At 42.6% G+C, this 21320-nt stretch overlaps 1 protein-coding gene across 5 annotated transcripts in view; it reads left to right on the top strand.

Moving 5' to 3' along the window:
• The first annotated feature begins 316 nt into the window (after positions 1-316).
• Positions 317-21320, top strand: part of ktn1 (kinectin 1) — a 29035-nt gene continuing 8031 nt past the window's right edge. For 2 of the 5 annotated variants that reach the window (XM_072689530.1, XM_072689528.1), the window contains exons 1-25: positions 318-458; positions 4609-5222; positions 7255-7446; positions 8323-8460; positions 8850-8980; positions 9070-9183; positions 10245-10385; positions 11338-11444; positions 11565-11709; positions 11843-11939; positions 12409-12596; positions 12708-12776; positions 12877-12914; positions 13022-13112; positions 14019-14087; positions 14178-14215; positions 14606-14696; positions 15773-15841; positions 15951-15988; positions 16116-16206; positions 16684-16793; positions 16897-16984; positions 18159-18199; positions 18315-18405; positions 19531-19617. In XM_072689530.1, coding sequence (XP_072545631.1) covers positions 4610-5222; positions 7255-7446; positions 8323-8460; positions 8850-8980; positions 9070-9183; positions 10245-10385; positions 11338-11444; positions 11565-11709; positions 11843-11939; positions 12409-12596; positions 12708-12776; positions 12877-12914; positions 13022-13112; positions 14019-14087; positions 14178-14215; positions 14606-14696; positions 15773-15841; positions 15951-15988; positions 16116-16206; positions 16684-16793; positions 16897-16984; positions 18159-18199; positions 18315-18405; positions 19531-19617 — 2877 coding nt within the window. In that variant the 5' untranslated portion in view covers positions 318-458; position 4609. Of the gene's footprint in view, positions 459-4608; positions 5223-7254; positions 7447-8322; positions 8461-8849; positions 8981-9069; positions 9184-10244; positions 10386-11337; positions 11445-11564; positions 11710-11842; positions 11940-12408; positions 12597-12707; positions 12777-12876; positions 12915-13021; positions 13113-14018; positions 14088-14177; positions 14216-14605; positions 14697-15772; positions 15842-15950; positions 15989-16115; positions 16207-16683; positions 16794-16896; positions 16985-18158; positions 18200-18314; positions 18406-19530; positions 19618-21320 lie in introns of all 5 variants that reach the window. The other 3 variants (XM_072689529.1, XM_072689532.1, XM_072689531.1) reach the window with 3 other exon arrangements.

The following is a 21320-nucleotide window of genomic DNA, read 5'->3' as shown; positions in this document are numbered from 1 at the left end:
TATAATATACATAAACAATTTAAATAACATGTATTAATGTTCAGGTAAGAATAATAAAAAACATTTTCAATTTAAATGGACAGAGTATGATTTAAAATGTTTTTTTATTATTACTATTATTACTATTATTATGGCTGTTGTTAATACTGTACTTGTGATGTCTTCCAGCCTGTGATACGCACGCAAACTTTGCTTTTTGCAAATTCCAGTCTGTTGAACCTGTGTATCGGTTCCACCGACAGGTCCTACAGAACTTGTTCAAAAGAACGATTCTTTAGTGAATCGGACAACTCTGCCGTATTGTGTGGAGCCTCAGCCGAGCGACCCGCCCCCGCCTCTCCGAAACAGGATAGACTTGCTGCTAACCGCCGGGCCGGAGCTGCTGTCCATCGCGCTCCACAAAGGGAACAACTCTTTCATTACAACAGCAACTAGTTTTGTTCAAGATATCATTACAGGTACGTCTGGTCTTCATTAATAAAGCCTTTACTGATCTTTAGCCCGGTCGCTTCTGGGAGATAATCACATACGCGTCCAGGCACCTCGCTAGCTAGCGTCGTCTCTCGTTAGCCGCACAAGGGGCCTAGTTAGCTCACTGCCTGTCCGTCCCGTGTCCTGGGGGAACGAGGTTAAGGTCTGAGCGTATGTAGCTATATTTGCGTTCAGATGGTCTTTACTCGTTTTTGGAGGTGTTCCGTGTGTAGTTTAGAGCAAAACATGGGCTGTTAACCTCATACTCCGACCAACGTGCTTTGGTGTTGTAGCCGGCCTTTTAATCGGGTTAACCACGCTGTCATTTCAAGCCCACTGAGAGCTCATGTCCGGTCCCACAGCGTCTGCTAACGTTAGCTTACCTAGCTTGTCTCGTAGCTTAGGTAGCGTTTGCTAGCTTAAACAGTGCTAAATAAGTCGTGAGGGTTGTGAGGGTTTACTCCGAGGGTTTACTTCCCAGTTTGTAGCGGTATTCTGCTTTGCGCTGGATTTGTGAGCTTAAATCACAGCATTTGATCACTGATCTTCTGCTTTCTTAGCCATTTAGGAAAGTAAAAGCTATCACTAGCTAAATAAGAAGAGGCAGCAGGAGCACTATGATCTTAAGACTACCTACGAGTGCCCGCAGTGCTGTAGTTAGTTAGCTAGCTAGCTAGATATTACGAAATCAAGATGTTGGGGTTCATTTCTTCAGTTATCACCAGTAATATCATTATAGATATTTCCACAGCTAGTGAGGTACCCTAAGAATAGCCCATAAGTTCATTTAGTTTGCCGGCCTCTTTCGTCTGTCAAGTAGTCTGGCGTTTCTAAATGCGACAGATTAGTTAGCTAGCCTAGCAGGATGATGGGGTGGCTTTTAATAGCGTGGTTAACAGGAGCATGCTATTCCAACAGCAGTGCAGGAACGACAGGGACAGGCGATTTTACATTTCTCAAAGCTGCAACGCTTTGTTGTCCCTTCGTGTGTACAATTTAGCACTTACAGCCGAGACAAACTGAGGAACATGACTTCATATATCCTTCCTGTGACTCCAAAGACCTTGTGAAGGGAACTGTTGATAAGTACTCATAGTTGTGTAGGTGGAGCTAAGGGCGTCCACAAGTCCGTGTTTCTGCTAATGCCTGCTCACAGTCCATTCTCTTACTGCAGGGACTTCAATCATTCAGTGAGCCAACACTACATGCCTTCACACCCAGCTGAGAGACAGGGAAGAGAGCCGAATTCTATTAAATAGGGGTTTCTGCAAAAGAGGACCCTTGATTTTCCTGAAACGCGAAGGCGAAGGTCTTGATATTTAGCAACTGGTTAAAAACGTGCGTGAGGGACAACTGTGTATGAGCAGAATGTTAGCACGCCTCAGGAATACTCCAGTGGAGCTGGAGATCACGTGTCCGATGTCTTACCAACTGGTGGTCCGCTTTTATTTCCCAGAAAGTTGCACCAGGTTGCACTTGCAGCACCATGACCCACCCTTGATCCACACGCTGTTTGAAATCTGATTAGGGTGATGTTGAAGTACGGTCATGTCTCATGGGGTGCTGCATTTCACGGGCTTGTGTTCATAGTAGAGTGAGTAATTGTTTGCCTGTTCTCAAGAGAGTGAGATTTGATACTGCTTTGTTTGTATTGGAAGCAAAGTTCATTCACACTCTAGCACAAGCACTCAAATCTAGTGCCCCTATCTTTCCTGGCACAGTGTGATCATTTCATGCCAGTGGGTCTTTTTTTTTTTTTTTCTCTCTTTTTCAATTGCACTTTAATAGGTTATGTTGAAGTCCATCGGTTTTGGCTTCATATAAGGTGTGCCTGCTGACGACCAGATGAACTAACTAGAAAGGAACATCTCTTGAAGGCTTTTCCACGTCTACACACGAGCAGGTTGCATGGAGACACGTCCTTGTTTTTTCAAAGCAGGCAGGCCTAGCAAAGCATCCGGATTCCGAGCAGCCAGTCGCCCGATAGCTTTGTCTTCCCGCCTCATTTCCATGCCACAGGGCAACCTCGCAGATTTGGTGTGACCTGCTCTTTGAAACTTCCCATGCCGGTAGGAATTCAACCGTGTGTTTGGGAATCCATCCCGAGGCCACGCCACTTCGTGTTTGATCTGCCTCTGAGTTCGCTTTCCTCTCTGCAGGGCCGAGAGCAAAACAAGGAGTCAGGCTTCAGAAAGCAAGCAAGCACGCATTATATGACTAAGTGACCACACCCATCCCTATCCTGTTCGGTGTACTTTGGACCGAATTTAGTGGAAACTCCAGCCCCAACTGAGACCATAGTGTTTGTGTGTGAATATAATTCACTGCCATAAATGTGAGTATATCAATCAGGCCTGATCAATAACTGGTCAGGATTTGGCCCTGGAGGATAGGAGTTTTACAGAATTTGGTGTTTGTTTCTGCGGAAACACACCTCACTGAACTCTGCAGGTTATTACAAGGTTTCCCACCTCTGGTTTAGTGCCTTCTAGGGGTCTTGCAGCTATGTAAAAGTTTCTCACATTAATGTAAATGGGAGGACTTCACACTGGCTTGGGAATGTGACGTTACATAGGCTGGAGTAAGGCTTATATGCATTTAAGTTGGATAAACCTAGTTGAGCCTGGATATCCTGATTTGAGGTCCGGCTGAGGCAGTGCTGTGGAACGTTATTCCTAATTAATAAGGTTGTTGGCTTATCCAGGCATTCACACACAGGACAGGCTAGACAGGGTGACCTCCTGTCAGGCACAGTGCAAAGGGCCCCTCCTGACACCTCTGTTCCTGACAGATGCTGGAGAGACAAGGGGTTCGGGCCAAATGGTGCAGCGCACAGCGTTTATAGATCTTTTCTTTAGTGATTCTAATGCGAGTGGTCACCAAAACCCTGACAGATGTTCAGACAATGACAACTTTTTTTTTTTTTTTTTTTTTTTTTTTTTTTTTTTTTTTGGGTCTGATGATTTCATTCTGCTCTTAGTCACTTCCTATTGATTTAAAAGGGGAAATCATTAGTCTCGTTTCCTCCACGGTGCAATTCTGAGAATGTTTTAATGTAGAAGATTGACCCAGGACCTTTTTTTTTATTTGTTGCTGTAATTTAAAGGGACTTGTGGTGTTGTATTCAGTTTAGTAACTTAAAGCCTTTGGGCCCACACAGTGTTTTAGATGGTCTTTAGGTTGTCAGATGAATTGACCACTAGAAACGAGCAAGTGTTAGTTGATGAGGATTGTGCTTACCCTGTTCACTGCTCTCACCACAAAGGCACCAGTGGTGTCATTTCCATGCTTGAGTATTTTTGACTCTGCTAAGAGCCCTCTTCTTTACACCTATCATATTAGTACAGTAACTGAGGAGTGTCTCTGAGGACTTTTAAACGACCAAGTGTATTAGTTTTGTTGGCTAGTAGCAAAAAGTCTACTCTCATGAATATTAGTCAAGCTGGAGAGTCTGATCACTTGGTAGATGGGCATTAATAGCCTTTTCTTCCTTCACATTTTGAAGCTGAGGCCAGTGTGAACTGCTCAGCTGGGATTGTATTTAGTTCAGATTCAGTGGGCAAACCCAGATTACTGTGTTCAGCACATAGCCTAATTGGATCACATCACTGAGCGCAAGAAGGAAAGGGGACCCTCTGGGAAGACGGCAAAAAGGTGGGAGTAGTGTGAATTAGAGGAAGGTGTGTGTGTGTGTGTGTGTGTGTGTGTGTGTGTGTGTGTGTGTGTGTGTGAGAGAATAGACAGACGAGATCGTTGGACTGAGTCAGAACTCTGAAGTAGGCACGGTAAAGTGTAGAGTGGAAAATTAGGTCAATGGAATTGAGGAGTTTTTCCACAAAGGTCTTTATTTCAGACTGCTTTTGATGCTTCGCTAACGTTATAGAGGCAATGGTAGTTTAGTAACAGATATTTAGAGTTCTGCTTAGCAACCAGTAAGCATGGTCTTAATTTAGGTAAAATGAATGCTGTCTGGTGTGGTTACTGGTCCCAATCGTATCAATTATCAGACATTGCTCGTGTCCTAGAAATGCCGTATCAGCCCATCTTCACTGTCCGAGTTCTTTAGGCTGGCACGGTCTGTGCAGTTCTGCTGTGTTTGCTTACTTTTCTCTCCATTCGTCTTTTTCATTTGTCCAGAATGGCGATCGACGTAGCTGACTCGCAATACCTGCTCATCCTGGCACCATCGCTGGTTATCGCCCTCATGTTCCTCTTCTTCTGGCTCTTCATGAAGGAGACCTCCTATGACGAAGTTCTGGCCCGCCAGAAACGAGACCTGAAGCTGCCGCCCGTTAAGACAGATGCCCGCAAAAAGAGCGAGAAAAAGAAGAACAAGAAGAAAGAGAGCAGCGGAAGCGGAGGGGGCGGAGGAGGCGAATCGGAGGAAGATCTGCGAGATTTCGATACGTCCGAGGCCACTACTCCTGCCTCTAATGACGAAGAGTCTGAGGTGCCTGTGTCCCCGCCCGTGGTCACCCTTGTCCAAGCAGAGCCTCCAGCTGTGGTGAGGGAGAGGAAGAAGAAGGATAAGAAGGCAAAGGCTGCTGCTACAGCTGCCTCTGCTTCTCCTGCTCCTCCTCCTGTCACTTCAGAAGAGCCAGAGATCAACGGCTCGAAGCCTGTCGCTGGACGTAAAGAGCAGCCCCTGCCCCTCACCAAGCAGCCGAGCCCACCGCAGCCACAAGCCACCCCCCCAGCTGCAACCGAGACGACTGGCAAGAAGAAAGCCAAGAAACAAAAGAGTGAAACTGGTAAGTTGGTTGTAAGTGTATGTATAAAAAGGTGCACTTATTTTATCTACTGAAAGTGTGATAACTGTGAAGCTGTAGCTTCCAGAAAGTGAAAACATGGTCCAGCCTTTTAAACTGATGCAGCTGCTTGGTGGTGCATTTTGTAGCGTAAGCGTTTTTTTTGTGCAGTGTTCTAGTGTATGGCCGTATATCTTACTAGTGGAGCCAATGCTGTGTAGCTGTCAGAGTGATTACCAAGTAGTGAAGGAATTTAGGCATTTGCTTGTTTGGGCGTGTATCTTTTAGGGTGTGTGACAGTGAAGGATTCTGATCTCAGGCTTGCTGCACTGCGTACAAAGTGTGCCTCCTCATGAAGATTGCCCCTTTCATGCTCAAAACCCAAAGCTTTACCAGGATAACTTCAGTGGTGCTGTTTGAACCTTTCGTCATTTACACATGCAGCTCTTGCGTGGCATTTTACCAACATGCATGTCTACATACTTGCTATAAAAGTGTAGACAAACAGGGCATGATTTCTTAAGCATGAACAGTCAAAAGCTTCTTTATTTAGGAGTCTATACAACACACTTTCACTTGATTTCTCTCTCTCTTTTGAAACATTAAAAATCTTCTATTAAAACAAGGCACAACATTATTTTGCTATAATGCTATTAATAATGCACTCCTTGTATCCAAGATGGGAGGGAAATTAATGATACTGGGCAGATACAGTCTGCTTCTAGTAGGTATGTCATGGAAAAGGAGAACAGTGCAAAATTTTGTATTAAGCATCAAAAATCACAATTGCAATTGGATTTCTCAGTGGTTTTTTACTCTCCAAAGCTAAACTTAAAAACTGCACCAAAACAGTCCCCAAAGAATTCTGTTCACACATTAGCTTACCCAGTAGTTTTTGGGAATTGTAATATGTCTCTTGCAGATAAATGACTCCATCGACTTTAATCAGGATATTGACTCGCACGCAACTCCTTACAGTTTAATCACCATTAGATTATCTTAAAGGGGCTGTTTTAGATGTCTATAATCTGCTGGCACGCAAACCCTTAAATTATGTTTAGGTTTTTAAAATGCCATATTAATCTGCCATAACATTGTTCAAGTTTTATGATGAATAGAGATGTGGTAATGCTCCATTTCTTACATTTACATTGACCTCCATTGAGAGATAAAGTTGCAGTTTTGGTGATATGTCTTTTGGCGATAAGGTTTTTGCATGAAGTTATATAGGTCCATGATTACCAACCTTGCTCCTGGAAATGAACCTCCAGCCCTAATCGACTCTACCTCAACCATTCAACTGTTGCCTTCAGTGTTGGGTGTTTGAGGCAGGAGGGTCTGGTAACCAATCCTCAGGGTCCTTGTTCTTGGCACTCTCAAAAGCATAATGTTAATTTTGCAACACATGTAAGCCTGGCAAGTGGCAAACAATGGAAGCAGTGTCTGTGCTGAATAGTTAAACCAAAAATGGTAACATGACTTACAAAGAATGGAAGTGCCCAGGGTAATAACAAACATAATGGCTCCCTTTGGAGGAGGAGGGGGGGGGGTCTTGACTCCATTGCTCAGCTTCTTCAGTTCATGGCAGACTTTTACTCGTGCCTGTAGTTACTGCTGACACAACCCAAAATACAACCAAGTGAAGCCAGCTAATAGCAGCTCTCTTGAATTGGCACAAACTCAGTAGCAGTCTGTGGTCTGTGTGATTCAGTGTGTGTGCATGTGTGTCACTAGTAGTTGTAGTAGGAAAAGGACGCTACTAGAAGTAGGAGAGGGTTGGCAGTATCCCTGAGGCTCTTCACGTCACACTGCCCACAATCACTCATTAGTGTCCATGGCAAAGCATTCTGCCTCGTCTTCTTAATCAGATCAAATATTTATTTATAGTGCACACTGAGGGGTAAAGTATTCACCACAGACCCCTTATATAGACCACTGCAGTGTGAGGTTTCACACTTCGAGATACTCAAATATTTTCTGTTATCTATATTATCTGTGAAGACTTGAACTGTAATTGTGCTTTTGTGTGCTGCAGAAGAGCATCCAGCTGAGGTGAAGCCTGACCAGTCTCCCGTTGTGGTGAAAAAGGAAGAGCATGTCCTGGCTGAGCACAAACAGCAAGATGGAGCTGTTCCTGCTACTGTCTTGCCTGTGGCTGCGCCTGCCGCCTCCACCGGCAGCGGCCGGAGAAAGAACAAGAAGCAGAAAACAGAGGCTGCTGTCACTGGTATTCTGTTTTACAAAAGGCACATTTATACCACAGCTATGGGTCTGGCCAGGTCTAGTTGTTTTTGATCAATAGAACCGAGACTTCTGTTGTTAAGAAATAAACATTAGAATAAGAAAAAACTTCAGAATTGTGGCCAAGGTTTAGGTCATGTCCGATTATTTATGTCCACCTTCTGATAGTTTGAATAATCCCCTTTGGCTTGATTGAGATGTGGCATGATCTGTGTTTTTCTGTTTATTATAGAGGTTAACTGGTCTACAGTGGTACGCTGATTACTCTGCACCACTCACCAGAGTCATTGTTCCCTTTTGGTACCAATGTTATGTCGTTGGGATGCACGCGGTGTTGCCACAAGTCCATTCTTGGTGCACCTTTGCAAACAGCGGCTCTATAACATCCCACTAATTTGGTAGTTTTCAGATGCTTCCTTTTTTCGTCCACTGTCTGTCATATCAGAATATTATGATCACCCCTGGTTTAAAATGAACTCCTACCCGGGGCATCACTGGTGCAACGTGACTGGGTTTGCATGATGACCAGTCCGGGCAAAGAATGCAGTTTCGCTGATGTCCAAAAAAGCATGATAATAGGGTTCAGGGGAAGGGTGGTAGTGTCTCGGAAACTTTGAGATGTAGTGAAGGTGCACCTAGAATGGACTTTTAAATGGACATTGAGTGCCTCCAAGCGTGGGGCCCTAGGAGCCATTGATGCCAGAGAGCAATGATGACTGTTGAGTGGTACAGAGCAATAAACGTGCCAGTGTAGACCAGTGAACCTCTGTAATGAACACCTTCCTAAAAAAAAACTCATAACACACTTGATACAAAAACATCCTTGAGCATTGATTTTGCTTGTTTCTCTATCACTCTTTAGCTGATGAGGCTCAGGTCCAGTCTTCTCCTGTGAGCCAGACTGACTCTCCAGCCAACCACCAGAGCAGCCCGAATGATGATGCTCCAGCTCCTATGCCCACCAAACATGGCAAGAAACAGAAGAACGAAACTGACAAAGGTGCTCCTCTACAGTGATACAGCTATAGTGATCAGATTGAGTCATGGCCTGCCGTAATTGGATTCAGGTCCAGGCAGAGTTGCTAGCATTCATTTTTGTCTCTCTTGATTGCTGTCCTGCTTTCAGTGACACTCTGCAATTCTTAGCTGTGCGGCTCATTTACTGTCCTGTCCTTATCTCATATGGTCTACATATTATGCCCTCAATTGTCTCGTCTTTGTGTCCTTCACCAGACTAAATGTGTCCTATCGCCGTATCTAACAGGCAAGGCTGAGTATAATTAAGGCCACAGGTTATTTTTTGCAGGTACTTGTACAGTGTAATCAGTATATCAGACTATCATCAACAGTGGGCTGACACATGTCTTGTGGCAATATGTCTGTGTGCAGAGAACGCCGGGGTGAAGCTGAAAGAGCTGATGGCCAGTCTGGGTGGGTTGGTGTTGTCTGATGCTGATGTAGTCTCTGTGGTCTCGCTGCTCCGTGATAAGAGCCCCAACGCCCTGGACAACTGGTATAAGGTGAGAGATGTTCACTTTCAGCACATTCCTTATCTTTCTCTCTTGTCCCTTTTCTCACTTCCTTCAATTTTGTCACATTCTGTCCCCAGTCTGCAGCCAAGTTTGAACCCTCTGCTCAGCAGCTGGCAGAGAAAGAGCGCCTTCTCAATACTCTGCAGGAAGAAGCCTCCATCGCTAAAGACAAAGTCAAACAGCTCAGCCAGGTAGTTCACTCTAACACACTTAAATGTATGATTGACCAGTGTCTAACTTCATTTGCTTAGGCACAAGTTATAATGTCCATGGTTTAACTGTGAAACATATGAGCTCTACCTTTTTGGCTGGTTTACAACACCAACAAAAGCTTGCAGAAGACGCATGTTATTGCATAGTTTTGACACTGTACAAAACGATTTGATAATTACAGTGTTGTTCTTTGTGTCCTCTCAGTGGTATGTACTGTTAACAAGCTGAAGAGTTGCCCAGCCCTAGCCTGGTTCACAAGACCTGTATTCCCATAACCAGCAGAGTCTGGTGGTGGTGATCTGCTCTCCAGTACCAACAACACCATATTCTTCTGAAATCGCGGTTATTGTTTACTGTTGCCAGCTTTGACTTTCACTAGTGGGCTGGGTTTATGTAAGTTTCGGGGGTGTAAATATAACGAATGAAGACTGTTACGTAACAGTTTCTGAAATTAGCTTGTTTTTCAGCCCTGATTTGGTTATGCCAGATTTTCTTTGAAAAGAGGACACAACAGTATTTGAGGTTCATGGTTTGTCAGTTCCATATACTGAACTCTCATTATGCAACTATGCCATGAAAACTGCAGTTTGACATTCTAGGGCCTCTTTAATGCTTGGACTTTATGGAAATTGAGTACATGCATATTGAAATGGTGTGTTTATTTTCTCAGGTCTGTTGCACTCTTGCTAAAGCTGTCATAAAGATCAGAGTGAGAGTTGAACTCTGCTCTCTACTTAAAAAAAGTTAGTCAGCCAGAGTTCAACTCTTCACTTTTGTATCTCCCTGTTTCGTGACTTTAAATACATCCCATGTGCACATGACTTCAGAGTGCAATATTTCACTCTGGTTCTGTGTTCATATAGTAATTTATTTTTACTTTGGGAACTTTGGGACTTTGCCCACAGCCCCATTGCTTTGTGTCTGTCATGCAAAACTCCTATTACAGTAATGATAAAAACAAAATACATGTCATTGCATCAGTGCTTTTGTGACTGCTGAATGGGATTTTGCTTTGCTCTGTGCACGTGTGGTAATCTAGGAGCTGCAGGCAGAAAAGCAGAAGATCGGCCGTGCGGAGGCTGTGCTGCGGGACCAGCGGGTTGCCATGGAGAAAGAGATGAGCGTCATGCAAGCCAAAGCCCAGGGCAGCTACCAGGAGCTTCAGGCCATGCAGATGAAGGTAAGAAGAACAGCGACTGATAGATATGTCTTGCAGCACGCCTTGATTTCGCTGTGCCGCTGCGGGTTATTATATATATATATATATTTGTAGTGTGTACAGCAGAGTAGAACAACATTGATTGTTTGGTGTCATCCAGTATGCTCACATTCATACACTTCCTTTCCAGTTCAGTACTTGGGACTGCCGGTTGTCCCAGCAGCTCCTGCAATAGTGATAATGGCAACAGTTATGGATGGCCAATGTCCCATCCTTAGTCACAGTTGGTCTTGAATTTTCAAACTTTTATGATGCCTATGCAGCCCTAATGGCGGAGTAGCAGTGGTGTTCGGTTGAGGTTTTTCTGAGGAGTTGAAGGGTAGATGGGCAAAAGTATTGGGACACCTACTCCTTTATTGGTTCTTGTGAAATAAAAGGGGATTAAATAGAGTTTATCCTGCCTTTGTTGGTGTAATTGTCTCTACTGTCTTTGTACTAGATTTTTTTAAAGCATTACTGTGAAGATGTGATTGTGTTCAGTGGCATTCAGCAACAAGAAAATGTTGAATGATCACCACCCTACCTCATCCCAAAAATATTAGATGGAGTACCATGGTTCTGGAGAACACTTCCACAGCTTAATCTTGGGGGCTTTAACACCACTTTAGCCCATGCCTGGCATTGGGCATGGTGCCAATAAGGTCGTGCTTATTTGCTCCAGAGTGTCCTATTTTATTGGCAGTACTTCTCTACGGGGACTAGACAAGCTGTGTGTATGTATATGAACATCTGTGTCCGCAATGGCTGCAAGTTAAAGTAGCTGTATGTATTCTTTAGAAAGGATGTCCACAAACATTTGGACATGTACACAAATACGGTTAAACATTGTTTCACCTCAAATTATACTATGCTATAAAAAATGTGCTTGGTCTTGCAGTTTACCTGTAATATCTGCCTCGATCTTTCTCTTCAGTTTCAGAAGCTTAGGGAACAGTTGGAGGGGCAGATTTCCAGACTGCAGCAAGAGAATGGTATCCTCAGAGATGCTGTTAGCTCTGCCACCAACCAGATGGAGACCAAGTGAGTACCAGAAACCCCTTAAGTACCATACATAGTTTTTCTCTGGAACAGTTCTAATGGGCCAGGAAGAATACCTATTGCCATTCCTTCAAAATTGCTCTTATACTGTGTGTTTTTCAGACAATCAGCTGAACTGAACAAACTGCGCTCTGAGTATTCAAGCCTGATGAAGGAGCTGGCTGAGACTAATAACAAACTACAGCAGGAGGAGCTTCAGAGGAAGAGCCTGGAGGTCAACTACAAGCAGAATGTGTCCCAGCTCGAGGTGCTCCTCATGGCACAAACACACACTCCTCACCCTGCTGCTTCTTCAGCTCAAAGTGCAATTCCATGGATTGCTGTTTTAGTGAAAACATGCTGTGCTTTTGCCTGAAACGGTTCTGTGTTTTCTCCTTTAGGCACAGTTACAGGATGCTAAGCGTCGCTGGGAGGAACTACAGAGCTATTTGCACAGTGTTAATTCTGAGAGAGAGAAACTGCAGGCTGCTAAACAAGGTATGTTTGTTCACTATTCTTTAGCCAGGTTTAAATAATAATAAAATAATGAAAAGTTCTCAGAAATTAAGCACTTCCCGAAATGAATCAGTGTTTCCATCAGCTACTGTTTTGCATCTGTGATGCATGCTGTAAAAGGATTCAGACATTTAATAGCTGTCTGTTGAGTTCTGTCAGCTGTACGCGTCTCTAGTACTAACCATTCAGAGATAGCAAGCAAAGCAAGGGCTGAAATTGCTTCCACCATTGCTTATCAAACTCTTCGTTTGGAATCTTTTCAAACTATTCTGATTGACCATACTGCCAAAAATGCTCCAGTAACAACTTACTTACAAAGTCTTATTATATGAATGCTTTAAGTATTAAAAACCTTTGGCGAAATAGGGGTGGCTCTCACTCTTTCTCTTGCAAGCTTGCTCTCATCTCATGTCTCATGTACACATGCATGCACATTTCTGTCCTCCCTCAGAACTACAGAGTCAGCTGCTGGCGGTGGAAACTGAAATGAGTAATAAGAACAAAGAGATCCAGAACCTTCATAGCAGTCTGACAGACACCATGGTGTCGAAGGAGCAGGTGGAGCAGAAAGTCATGCAGCTGCTAGAGGTTTCTCAGCACAGCCTGCAGCCTGACGACTCACTGCAGGTTCAAGTGCAGGTAGCATGCGAAGTACTTCGTTTTTCTTTTCTTTTCTTTCTTATTTCCCCCTCTTCTGTAACATGTGGGAATGTGCAGTGGCTGATCTTTGCATGTCTAACTTGTTGACAGGACCTTATGAATGAGAACAAAACACTCCAAGTTCAAATTGAGAGTCTTCAGGCTCAGGTCACTTCTCAGGTAACTACAGCCACCATTGCTGTATCAGTTATGGCTACATACTTTGAAGGTTGTTTGTGACATGCACCTTATGTTTTCCGCTTCTGTTTTTTTTTTCTAGGCTAACACAGTATCCCATTTTGAGGAGCTTCAAAAACTGTAAGTGATTGAGCTACTGAACCAAACTAGGCCACTGTTCATTTGGAACTGCTTATCTGTAAATGCATCACTACATTTTGTATTTTCTCATGTGTGTGTGCGGTCAGGCTGGCTGAGAAGGAGCTCCAGAGGAAGAGTCTGGAAGATTCACTCAATGCAGAGAGGAGCAGTGGCGCCAGCAGGGAGACCAATATGCAGGTGTGGCACTGTTAGGATGTTCAGAAGCTCTTGGCAAAAGTGTTAACTTTGATACCTTTTTTTGCGTCAACATCAAACTGGTTAACTAGCTACACTATAGGTGCATTCCAGTCAACCCAGTAGTCCCCTGTGAAGCAAAGTGAATTTTAAAGTGAAATTCCAAACCATAGGGAGTGAAAAATATTGGGAAGAATTGAGTGATTGTTAAACTTTACATCAGCTTTCTGTGTAGTGGTAAAGCGCTAGAAATCGTGAAGTTAAGACTTTCACGTGATGACCTTGTAGACCATTCCGAATGAAGGGATTTAACCAACTGTTCCCTTACCAACAAGTTCCCTTAGCTTATATCACATGGAGGAAGTACAAAGGCACTGCATTGGGACCCTCTGGAATGTAATGCAGCTATAGTACTTGCTAAACCATTGCTGAAAGAAGGTTCTTTTGGGCTGTTGGACATTTGCAAATATATTCCCATTCTCTAGTGAAACTCTAAACTATGACTAATTTCAGTGCATGTAGTTGCTATTTGGTTTATTCCGAAAATTCCGTTAAACTCCCCATACATCCTCCACCCTAATTCTGCCCCCTCCTTGCCCTGCACGCTAAAGCCTCAGCCGTTCTTTTCTCACCATTCCATCGTTTTGCTCGCCTCTGCTCTCCTCTCACTGGGTGCCACAGCCTGATAGGAGCCACTGTGCAGTGGGTTCATTCAGTGAACGATGCTTATTTGTATTCACAAAGGGCCTGGGGGGGTGGGGGTTGAGGAGGGTTATGAACCCTATTCTACATTTTTGCTTGTGCTTGCTGAAAAAGGTTAAGAACCACTGATCTATGCACCAGAGTAGATCCGTGATTGATTCTGCAGACTGCAGCCATGCGGATAAGCACTGTGTCCTCTTTCTACAGGCCATTCACAATGAGAACCTAGCCCTGAAGGCTGAGCTCCAGAATCTGCAGGCACAGATTTCTGAACAGGTCAGACACACGCCGATAAATGGCCATTCTTATGACCAATGCACATACAGCATGCACTCAGTCTAACATGATCTCCTGCTTTTTCCTCAGACTTCCTCCCAGGTGGCAGTGGATCAGCTCAAGCAAAGGTGTGTGTGTGTGTGTGTGTGTGTGTGTGTGTGTGTGTGTGTGTGTGTGTGTGTGTGTGTGTGTGTGTGTGTGGATTTTGTTCTGAGGCTGAAACACACCTCATCGTCTGTCACAACAGTTCTTTAAACAGACTCCCAGGTGCAGATTTTAATCCACACTTAACTACTTCTTACGCAACCAGCCATACTTGCCCTCCCTACAGCAATTCATTAAATGAGGGGAAAGTCATGTTCAGCTGAAATGCTCATGCTCCATCTTGTTATATCCAGCATGCACCCAGCATTCACATTTTTTGCAAACCTGGTACTCATCTTTGTGTTTATCATTGGGTGGGTTCTGCTATTATTTTATGTCAACAAAATGACTGATTCACTTATCCTTCTTGGCAGCCTTCAAGAGAAGGAGGAGAAGATTAAGACCGTGGAGGTGCTGCTTGAGGCAGGCCTTATTGAGGTAGCCAATAAGGAAGGGGAACTTAAGGTAAGCTGGACATGTGCCAGGAAAACCTCTTGGGTTACAGAGTCGTCTGGTGTCCACAAGGTGACTGTGTAACTACAAGTGGGTTAAGCATAAACTCTTTCATGTAGAACTTGGAACATTAATGTTTTTGAAGTTTAGAGAATACAAAACCTTTAGATTAGATTAGCTTGTGGCTTGTGGGGGTCTGTAATAAGAATTTCACACCTCAGTGATAAGCCAGACAGCAGTAAAATCCTCACAGGTTGAGCTACTACAGTGTTTGCATCACTTAACCCCCCCCCCCTCAGAAAATCACAGAGCTGAATAACCAAACAGTAGGCAATTGGTATAGTCGGAGGAGAAAGAGGGTGAAAACAAATATTGTCAATCTGGTTGGGGGGAAAATAGAAGAGCTATTGTAAAAGAGGAAAAGATCCCAGGAACCATGGAACCTTAATGCTGCACTCTTAAAAATAAAGTGACTACAAATAGTTATTTGAGCAATGCCATAGAAGAGCTACTTCTGGTTCCATAAATAATCATGGTCGTCATAGAGATGTGTGAGTATAAAAAACATTAAAATAATTTTTTAGGTCTTTTAGAAGTTCAAGTTCTTAATCAACTTAAGTCACATCTCTATTCCAAAAATAGTTTTTTATGGAACCAAAACTGGTGTATCTAATAGGGATTACGTGTTTAACCACTAAAATGAAACTGTAAATTTCATCTAAGCTTAGGCTTAACATGCAGAGCCTGTTATACTGCATAGTCATAGTGATGTTTCAATTTACTGAATTATAGAATGATTGCCTATAGGTAGGGACTGGTTCTCTAGCAGTAGTTATACCTTAACTTGAAAAGGATTTTAGCCTAAGGCAACTTTGCTGCTGTAAATTAGACATTTGAGTAAAGTAGGGGAAATTGATCAATTTATTCAGTGTTTTTGTTTTCCAAATCATTCATTCATATTTATTCTTTAAAAACCTGATAATCGGGGTGACCCTGTCCTGAATGAATAGTTGCCACACCAATGCTAATTAGTTCATTTCAAAGGCCTAACAGTAAACAATTGAGTGAGTTTCTCTGTTTTTCTGCAGACAATAAGGGAAGAGAATGAATCTCTGAAGCGGCATGTTGAGGCCTTGCAGCAACAGACAGCGGAGCAGGTAGAACAGCCATCTTTCACACACTTAACTAGGTTTCTGTGGTGCTCTGTGAATGATATATGGCAGTTGGTTCCCTCTCTTATTTACCCTCCTCTCTTCTTGATTGCAGAAGCAGTCTGGCACAACGTTAGAGGAGCTGCAGAGGCAGTGAGTTACGCAAATCTCCAAATTGTGAAATTGGATGCACTTCCTTTTTACATGAATACATTGCAGATTATAGATGGGAACAGAATAAGTGCATGTAAGGTAGAATTGGCTTCATATGTTTTGTCAGGGTTCAGGAGAAGAATGAAAAGATCCAATCTGTAGAAGAGAGTTTAGAGTCGGCGCTGGAGAAAGAATCGGGCAGAGTGAAAGTTATTGAGGTAATCAAGCTAACACGTTTATTAATGCCATCTGTTTCTTAATGTGTCGAGTCCAGACATGTCATTAGATGTATTTAGCTAAATTGTAGGGTTTAGTAGTTTTAGCTAATGCAGCTAATGTAATGCAGCTATATCCCAGATAAAAAAAAAGATATTTGAAAAACACCTATGAATAATACAACCCAGAGAATATAAATGAAGTATAGGGAGTGAGTGTCTGGGTGCTCTGAGCAGAGATTTCTCTAAAACTTATTGATGGAAAAATGGGCTTAAAAAAGGCAAACAAAAATCTTCCTGAAAGTAAACTGTCAGAAACATGGAAACTGAATTGTCTGAGTAAAAGAATATAGTGGCTGACTTTACTCATCTCAGTGAAAGTATTGTAGCTCCCAACCTTGCAATCTGGTAACTCTTGCAATAGTGGGAGGCCTAGCTAGCAGGAGGGAAAAAAACTGAATTGTAACCTTGTGTTGTCAGAATCTGGAGCGACAGTTGGAGACTCTAGCAGCTGAATTAGCCGAGGTGAAGAGCAGGGAATCTCGGGAGAACTCCACTGCCACTACTCAGCTTCTGGAGTTCCAGACTTTGTATGTTTACACTGCTGTACTGAGACACACTAATATGAATCCGCACTTGTCGCAGCAGTTCAACATGTGTTCCACTGCTCACTATACCTTTTCTGTCGTATAGATTAACTACTAAAGATCAGGAGCTCCAGAGACTGCAGAAGGTTGTGGAGAAGATGACCAGAGAAGCAGAAGAGAACATTGAGCAACAGGTGAGATCATACTAAATATTGTGTACAGATGTAGTGGGTCTGAATGTTTAGGGTATTCAAAACTGGAATATTACAGTGATACAGGAGCTCTGTCGGCTCATTTAATGCTCATTGTAGAAAATGGATACGGATATAGCCTTCTGTTCGTACTCTGTTCATTTTGTTCATATTTGCAGGTTTTCTGAAAGCTTATGGATACAGATGGAACTTAGCAATGCTGTAATATATGATTATAATATGTATTGTATATAGACATGCTGTCTGTTAATTGTTAAATGCACCTACAGTGCAATTGTGAATGCAGCAGAGAAAATACACTGATCAGACACTTCATTAAAACCACCTCCTTATTTCTACATGATCAGCTCCACTTGACGTATAGTAGCACTTTGTAGTTCTACAAATACGGACCGTAGAACTACAATTACAGACTGTACGGAAGACAAGCGTCCAGGCTTTTTTCTGTCCTGGCACCAAAGGGGTGGAACAAACTTCTCCTGGGTGTCCGAACAGCAGAGTCGCTCGCTGTCTTCAAACACTGACTGAAGACCCATCTCTTCAGAGTGTACTATGGTCTCCATACTGACAGGACCACTACAGGGCAGGTATTATTTGGGTGGTGGGTCATTCTCAGCCCTGCAGTAGCCCTGACGTGGTGGTGGTGTGTTGGTGTGTACGAGTGGATCTGGCACAGCAGTGCTGCTGGAGTTTTTAAACACTGTTACCGCTCTCTGTCTACTCTATTGTACACTTCTACCTAGTTGGTCCACCTTGTAGATATAAAGTCAGAGATAAAAGCTTATCTTTTGCTGCACCGTTTATGTTGGTCATCCTCGAGGCCTTCAGTAGACATCACAGGACGCTGCCCTGTATGTAAAGTTGAGCTGATAAAATGGACAGTAAGCATAGAAACAAGCAGGTGGTTTTAATAAAGTGGCCGGCCGGTGTATGTAGGGTTTCAAGCTGCTGAATGTGCACAGATGAATGTATCCTTCCTATTAATCATGACTATAATATGATGGGCTTGTTCTTCAAAGTGCTGAAAAGTGCTTGCTTTTCAGCTTTCAAAAGAGACACAATTTCTCCACACAGTGTATTCTTGGCAGTGCCTTGGTGTTTTGCAGTTGGATGCCATAATCGATGGGTTTCTTTGTTCTTTTCTTTCCCATTACAGCAGATGGCATCAGCTGTTTCCAGTCAGAAGTTGTTGGCGGCGTGAGTGTTTCATGTTCTTATTTGTACTTATTAATGGTCTCTTCTGTTGAGATTTACTGGGCAAATTAAAGAGTATTGGCTACTTTTTACATTGTGTTGTGGCTACCCTACTTAGGATCACAGAAAAGGATAAGCAGCTGTCTGATGTTCAGGCTGAGCTGCTGGAGCTGAGGGAATCGGTGGAGCTTCACAGGAGGAAGAATAATGTAAGTGCAGGCTTTACCTGTTCATCCCTAATCATGAGGCCACAGTAGTCACAGAAGTGTGTAAACTATGTGCCACATTTGAATGACCATTGAAGTGGCAATTGAATTGAGGGTTATTGTTCTTATGGTACATGGAGAACTTAAATATTTGTTACATTGGATGAAGGCAGTGCATGCATGTGTTTTCATGATGCTGACCAAACACCACTCACATTGTGATTGTGAACTAACACCTTGCCAGGCCTTGCTGTGCTATAAACCATAGACATCGTCTATGTGAAGACCAACTTCTGTGGTGTCTTTGTAGCATATGCTCTGTTTATTAACAGTATTCTAAGCTGAAAATGCTGGAATTCTGGGAATACTCTATAGCACTGTTTGTCGTTGCAGTTGAGTGTTTATAATCACAAAGTTTTTAGGTGTGTCAAAAACGCTGAACAGTGAGTCTGTGAGGGTGTGTTAGGTGTAAATATTTGTCAGATGTGTGCAATCTAAACCAGTCTAAGCTGTTGGGATGTTTTAACCCAGATGCAGGGCAATTTTCTTCCAGATGCACTCTGGAAAAACCCAGCTTTTAAATGAGTCCAGAATTTTGATTGAGGTTTGGTCACAGAGTTTTTCATTGTTGGTGCTAGAATAAATCATTGAGTTTTAATTGAGACTTAAAGCGGCACTGTGGACCAATAGCTTTTCTGAAATTGATGGTTTCAGATTCTAAGTAGCTCTAATAATTTCAGTTTGCATAATGTTTATCAGTAAGTTAGCGTGTGTATGTGTGTGTGTTTTTGGCTTGGTGTTGTGTGGTTGTGTTCCAATCTTTTACTGAATTTGCAGAACTTTAACATTCCTCAAATGGCTCAGATGACTTGTGGTCTTGTAATGATATGGGAATGAGAGATTCTTTTTTTCCCCCCTCCACAAGTTCATCTGACCTCCAGTTGATACAGCTATGCATACCTTCTAGTTAAACAAAAATGTTTGCAATAAATGATTTTCTGATGATTAAATGCTTGTAATATCTTGGGTCGTTGGTATCATGATCAATGCCAAACCTGTGAAGGGTTTTTCATTTTGTGGCAAGAATATGGGCTGAACTGAAAGTGGTGTTTCTTTGAAACTGACCAGGAGCTTCGGGAGAAAAACTGGAGCGCTATGGAGGCGCTGTCAGCCACCGAGACCATGCTTCAGGGAAAACTCGGCAAGACCGTCAAGGTTCGCATCGCAATCCCAGTCTGCTTCACTCTAGAGCTGAATCAGAGCATCTCTATTCAACTCCTGCCGTTAATCGAGCAGTGAGATTTGCATTTTCATTAGCTTTGTCATGTAAAGCTGCATACTCATTTTTTGATTTGGCTGCTATTTGGCTGCATTGCATGTTACTAACATTAAAGGGCCCAGATTACAGAACGACAAATGTCCCCAAATCCATGTATGGAAGCAAAGCTACTCAAACAGCCTGTTTTAAATTATTTAGTTTCTGTTTTTTGTATGTTTTGTTTTTGAGGTTGTTTTTGAAAATGATGATTGTCATGTGTGCTACCAAAACCGCTCACTCTACAGGACCTGTAAAGGTGTCCTGTGGTATTTGGAACCAATAAATCTGCATCAGGTTCCTTTACTTGATTGAAGTCAGATTCGTATCACACAGGTAAACGGCTTTCGCAAACTACAGCTCTCGTGTACCAAAGGTTACGAGGTATTTCTACCATAACCACCAATAAATGTTTGAGACTTGTGCCACAGTAGATGGGATAGTCTTTGTTCTCCTCAGACCACTGTCAGTCATTACCTGCCACAGCTGATCAGGAAGTCTTTCCGTTTTGTGGTCATCATAATTTTGCTCTTATAAAAGTCACTCAGGTCTTCATGCTGACCATTTCTCTTGCGTCGAACATCTCGACTACAAGAATCAAAAACTCACTAAAGGCTCATTTAAACTCTAACGTACAAAAATGAACATGTCCGTTTCAATTGTAACAATCACTTCCCATATACTTCTATATGTGATTTACGTTGGCATAGATGTTAAGCAGTACATTCACTAGAGGGCAGTTCAGCACCAAAAGTTACTGACAACAACAAACCTGGCAACAGCAAAGGAGATTGTAATAAAGTACTTATAAAAAAGCTAAAAGCATTCAGACTGTATCCGTAAGCTTTCACAAAACATACACAAATGCAGACAGAAGGTTTTGTCTGTATACACATCTGTCTCTGTCGCTATTTAACATTTCGCATAAATGAACATTTACTCGCATCCCCGAATTTGCTGGGATAACATTTATTTGCTTTATCTGTGAGTGGGTTAAAAGATTTGGCTCATAGAACAGTTATAAAAATGGTTATGTACAAATAAAATTGGGTCTGCTTTGGTACATAAAATATACAAACATGTGGACCTCAGGGGAAAAATTAGGATATGGGCCCTTTTTAAAGCGTTTAAAGAATGAAACCTTGAGGATGCTTTGCAGTTTGGCTTGAATTGCTTTGATGCCCAAACATTCTTGTTGCCAAAAGAAACAAAGATCTAATCAGCATCATGCTGAAAATTTATACATGTAAAATGAGTGTGCAGCTCATTAAATGGACTAGGTTTTCATTTAGTTTATGGATCATGTCATGCCTTCCTCCTTCATTTATTCAATCCACCTCCCCTCACCCCCCCCCCTCCCCCAAACAGCCTCCACATTTCCATACTTTCCTACTCAGCATGTCTTCCTCCCACCCAAATCTGTGATGTTGACTGTCATCAGTCTGCTTATTTATCTATGATTTTTGCATTTCATATGATTTCACTAATTAACCAAAAATTAGCAGATACATTTTTGACTTTGTTTTTTTTTTTTTTGACAATGAGTTTTTTTGTTTGTTTGTTTGTTTTTTGTTTTTTATGTTTGTTTATTTATTTATTTTTT

Source organism: Salminus brasiliensis, chromosome 10, assembly GCF_030463535.1.
Source record: "Salminus brasiliensis chromosome 10, fSalBra1.hap2, whole genome shotgun sequence".
NCBI classification, from domain to species: domain Eukaryota; kingdom Metazoa; phylum Chordata; class Actinopteri; order Characiformes; family Bryconidae; genus Salminus; species Salminus brasiliensis.
The sequence above is the reverse complement of the archived record's forward strand: the minus strand, read 5'-3'. Positions and strand labels throughout refer to the sequence as shown.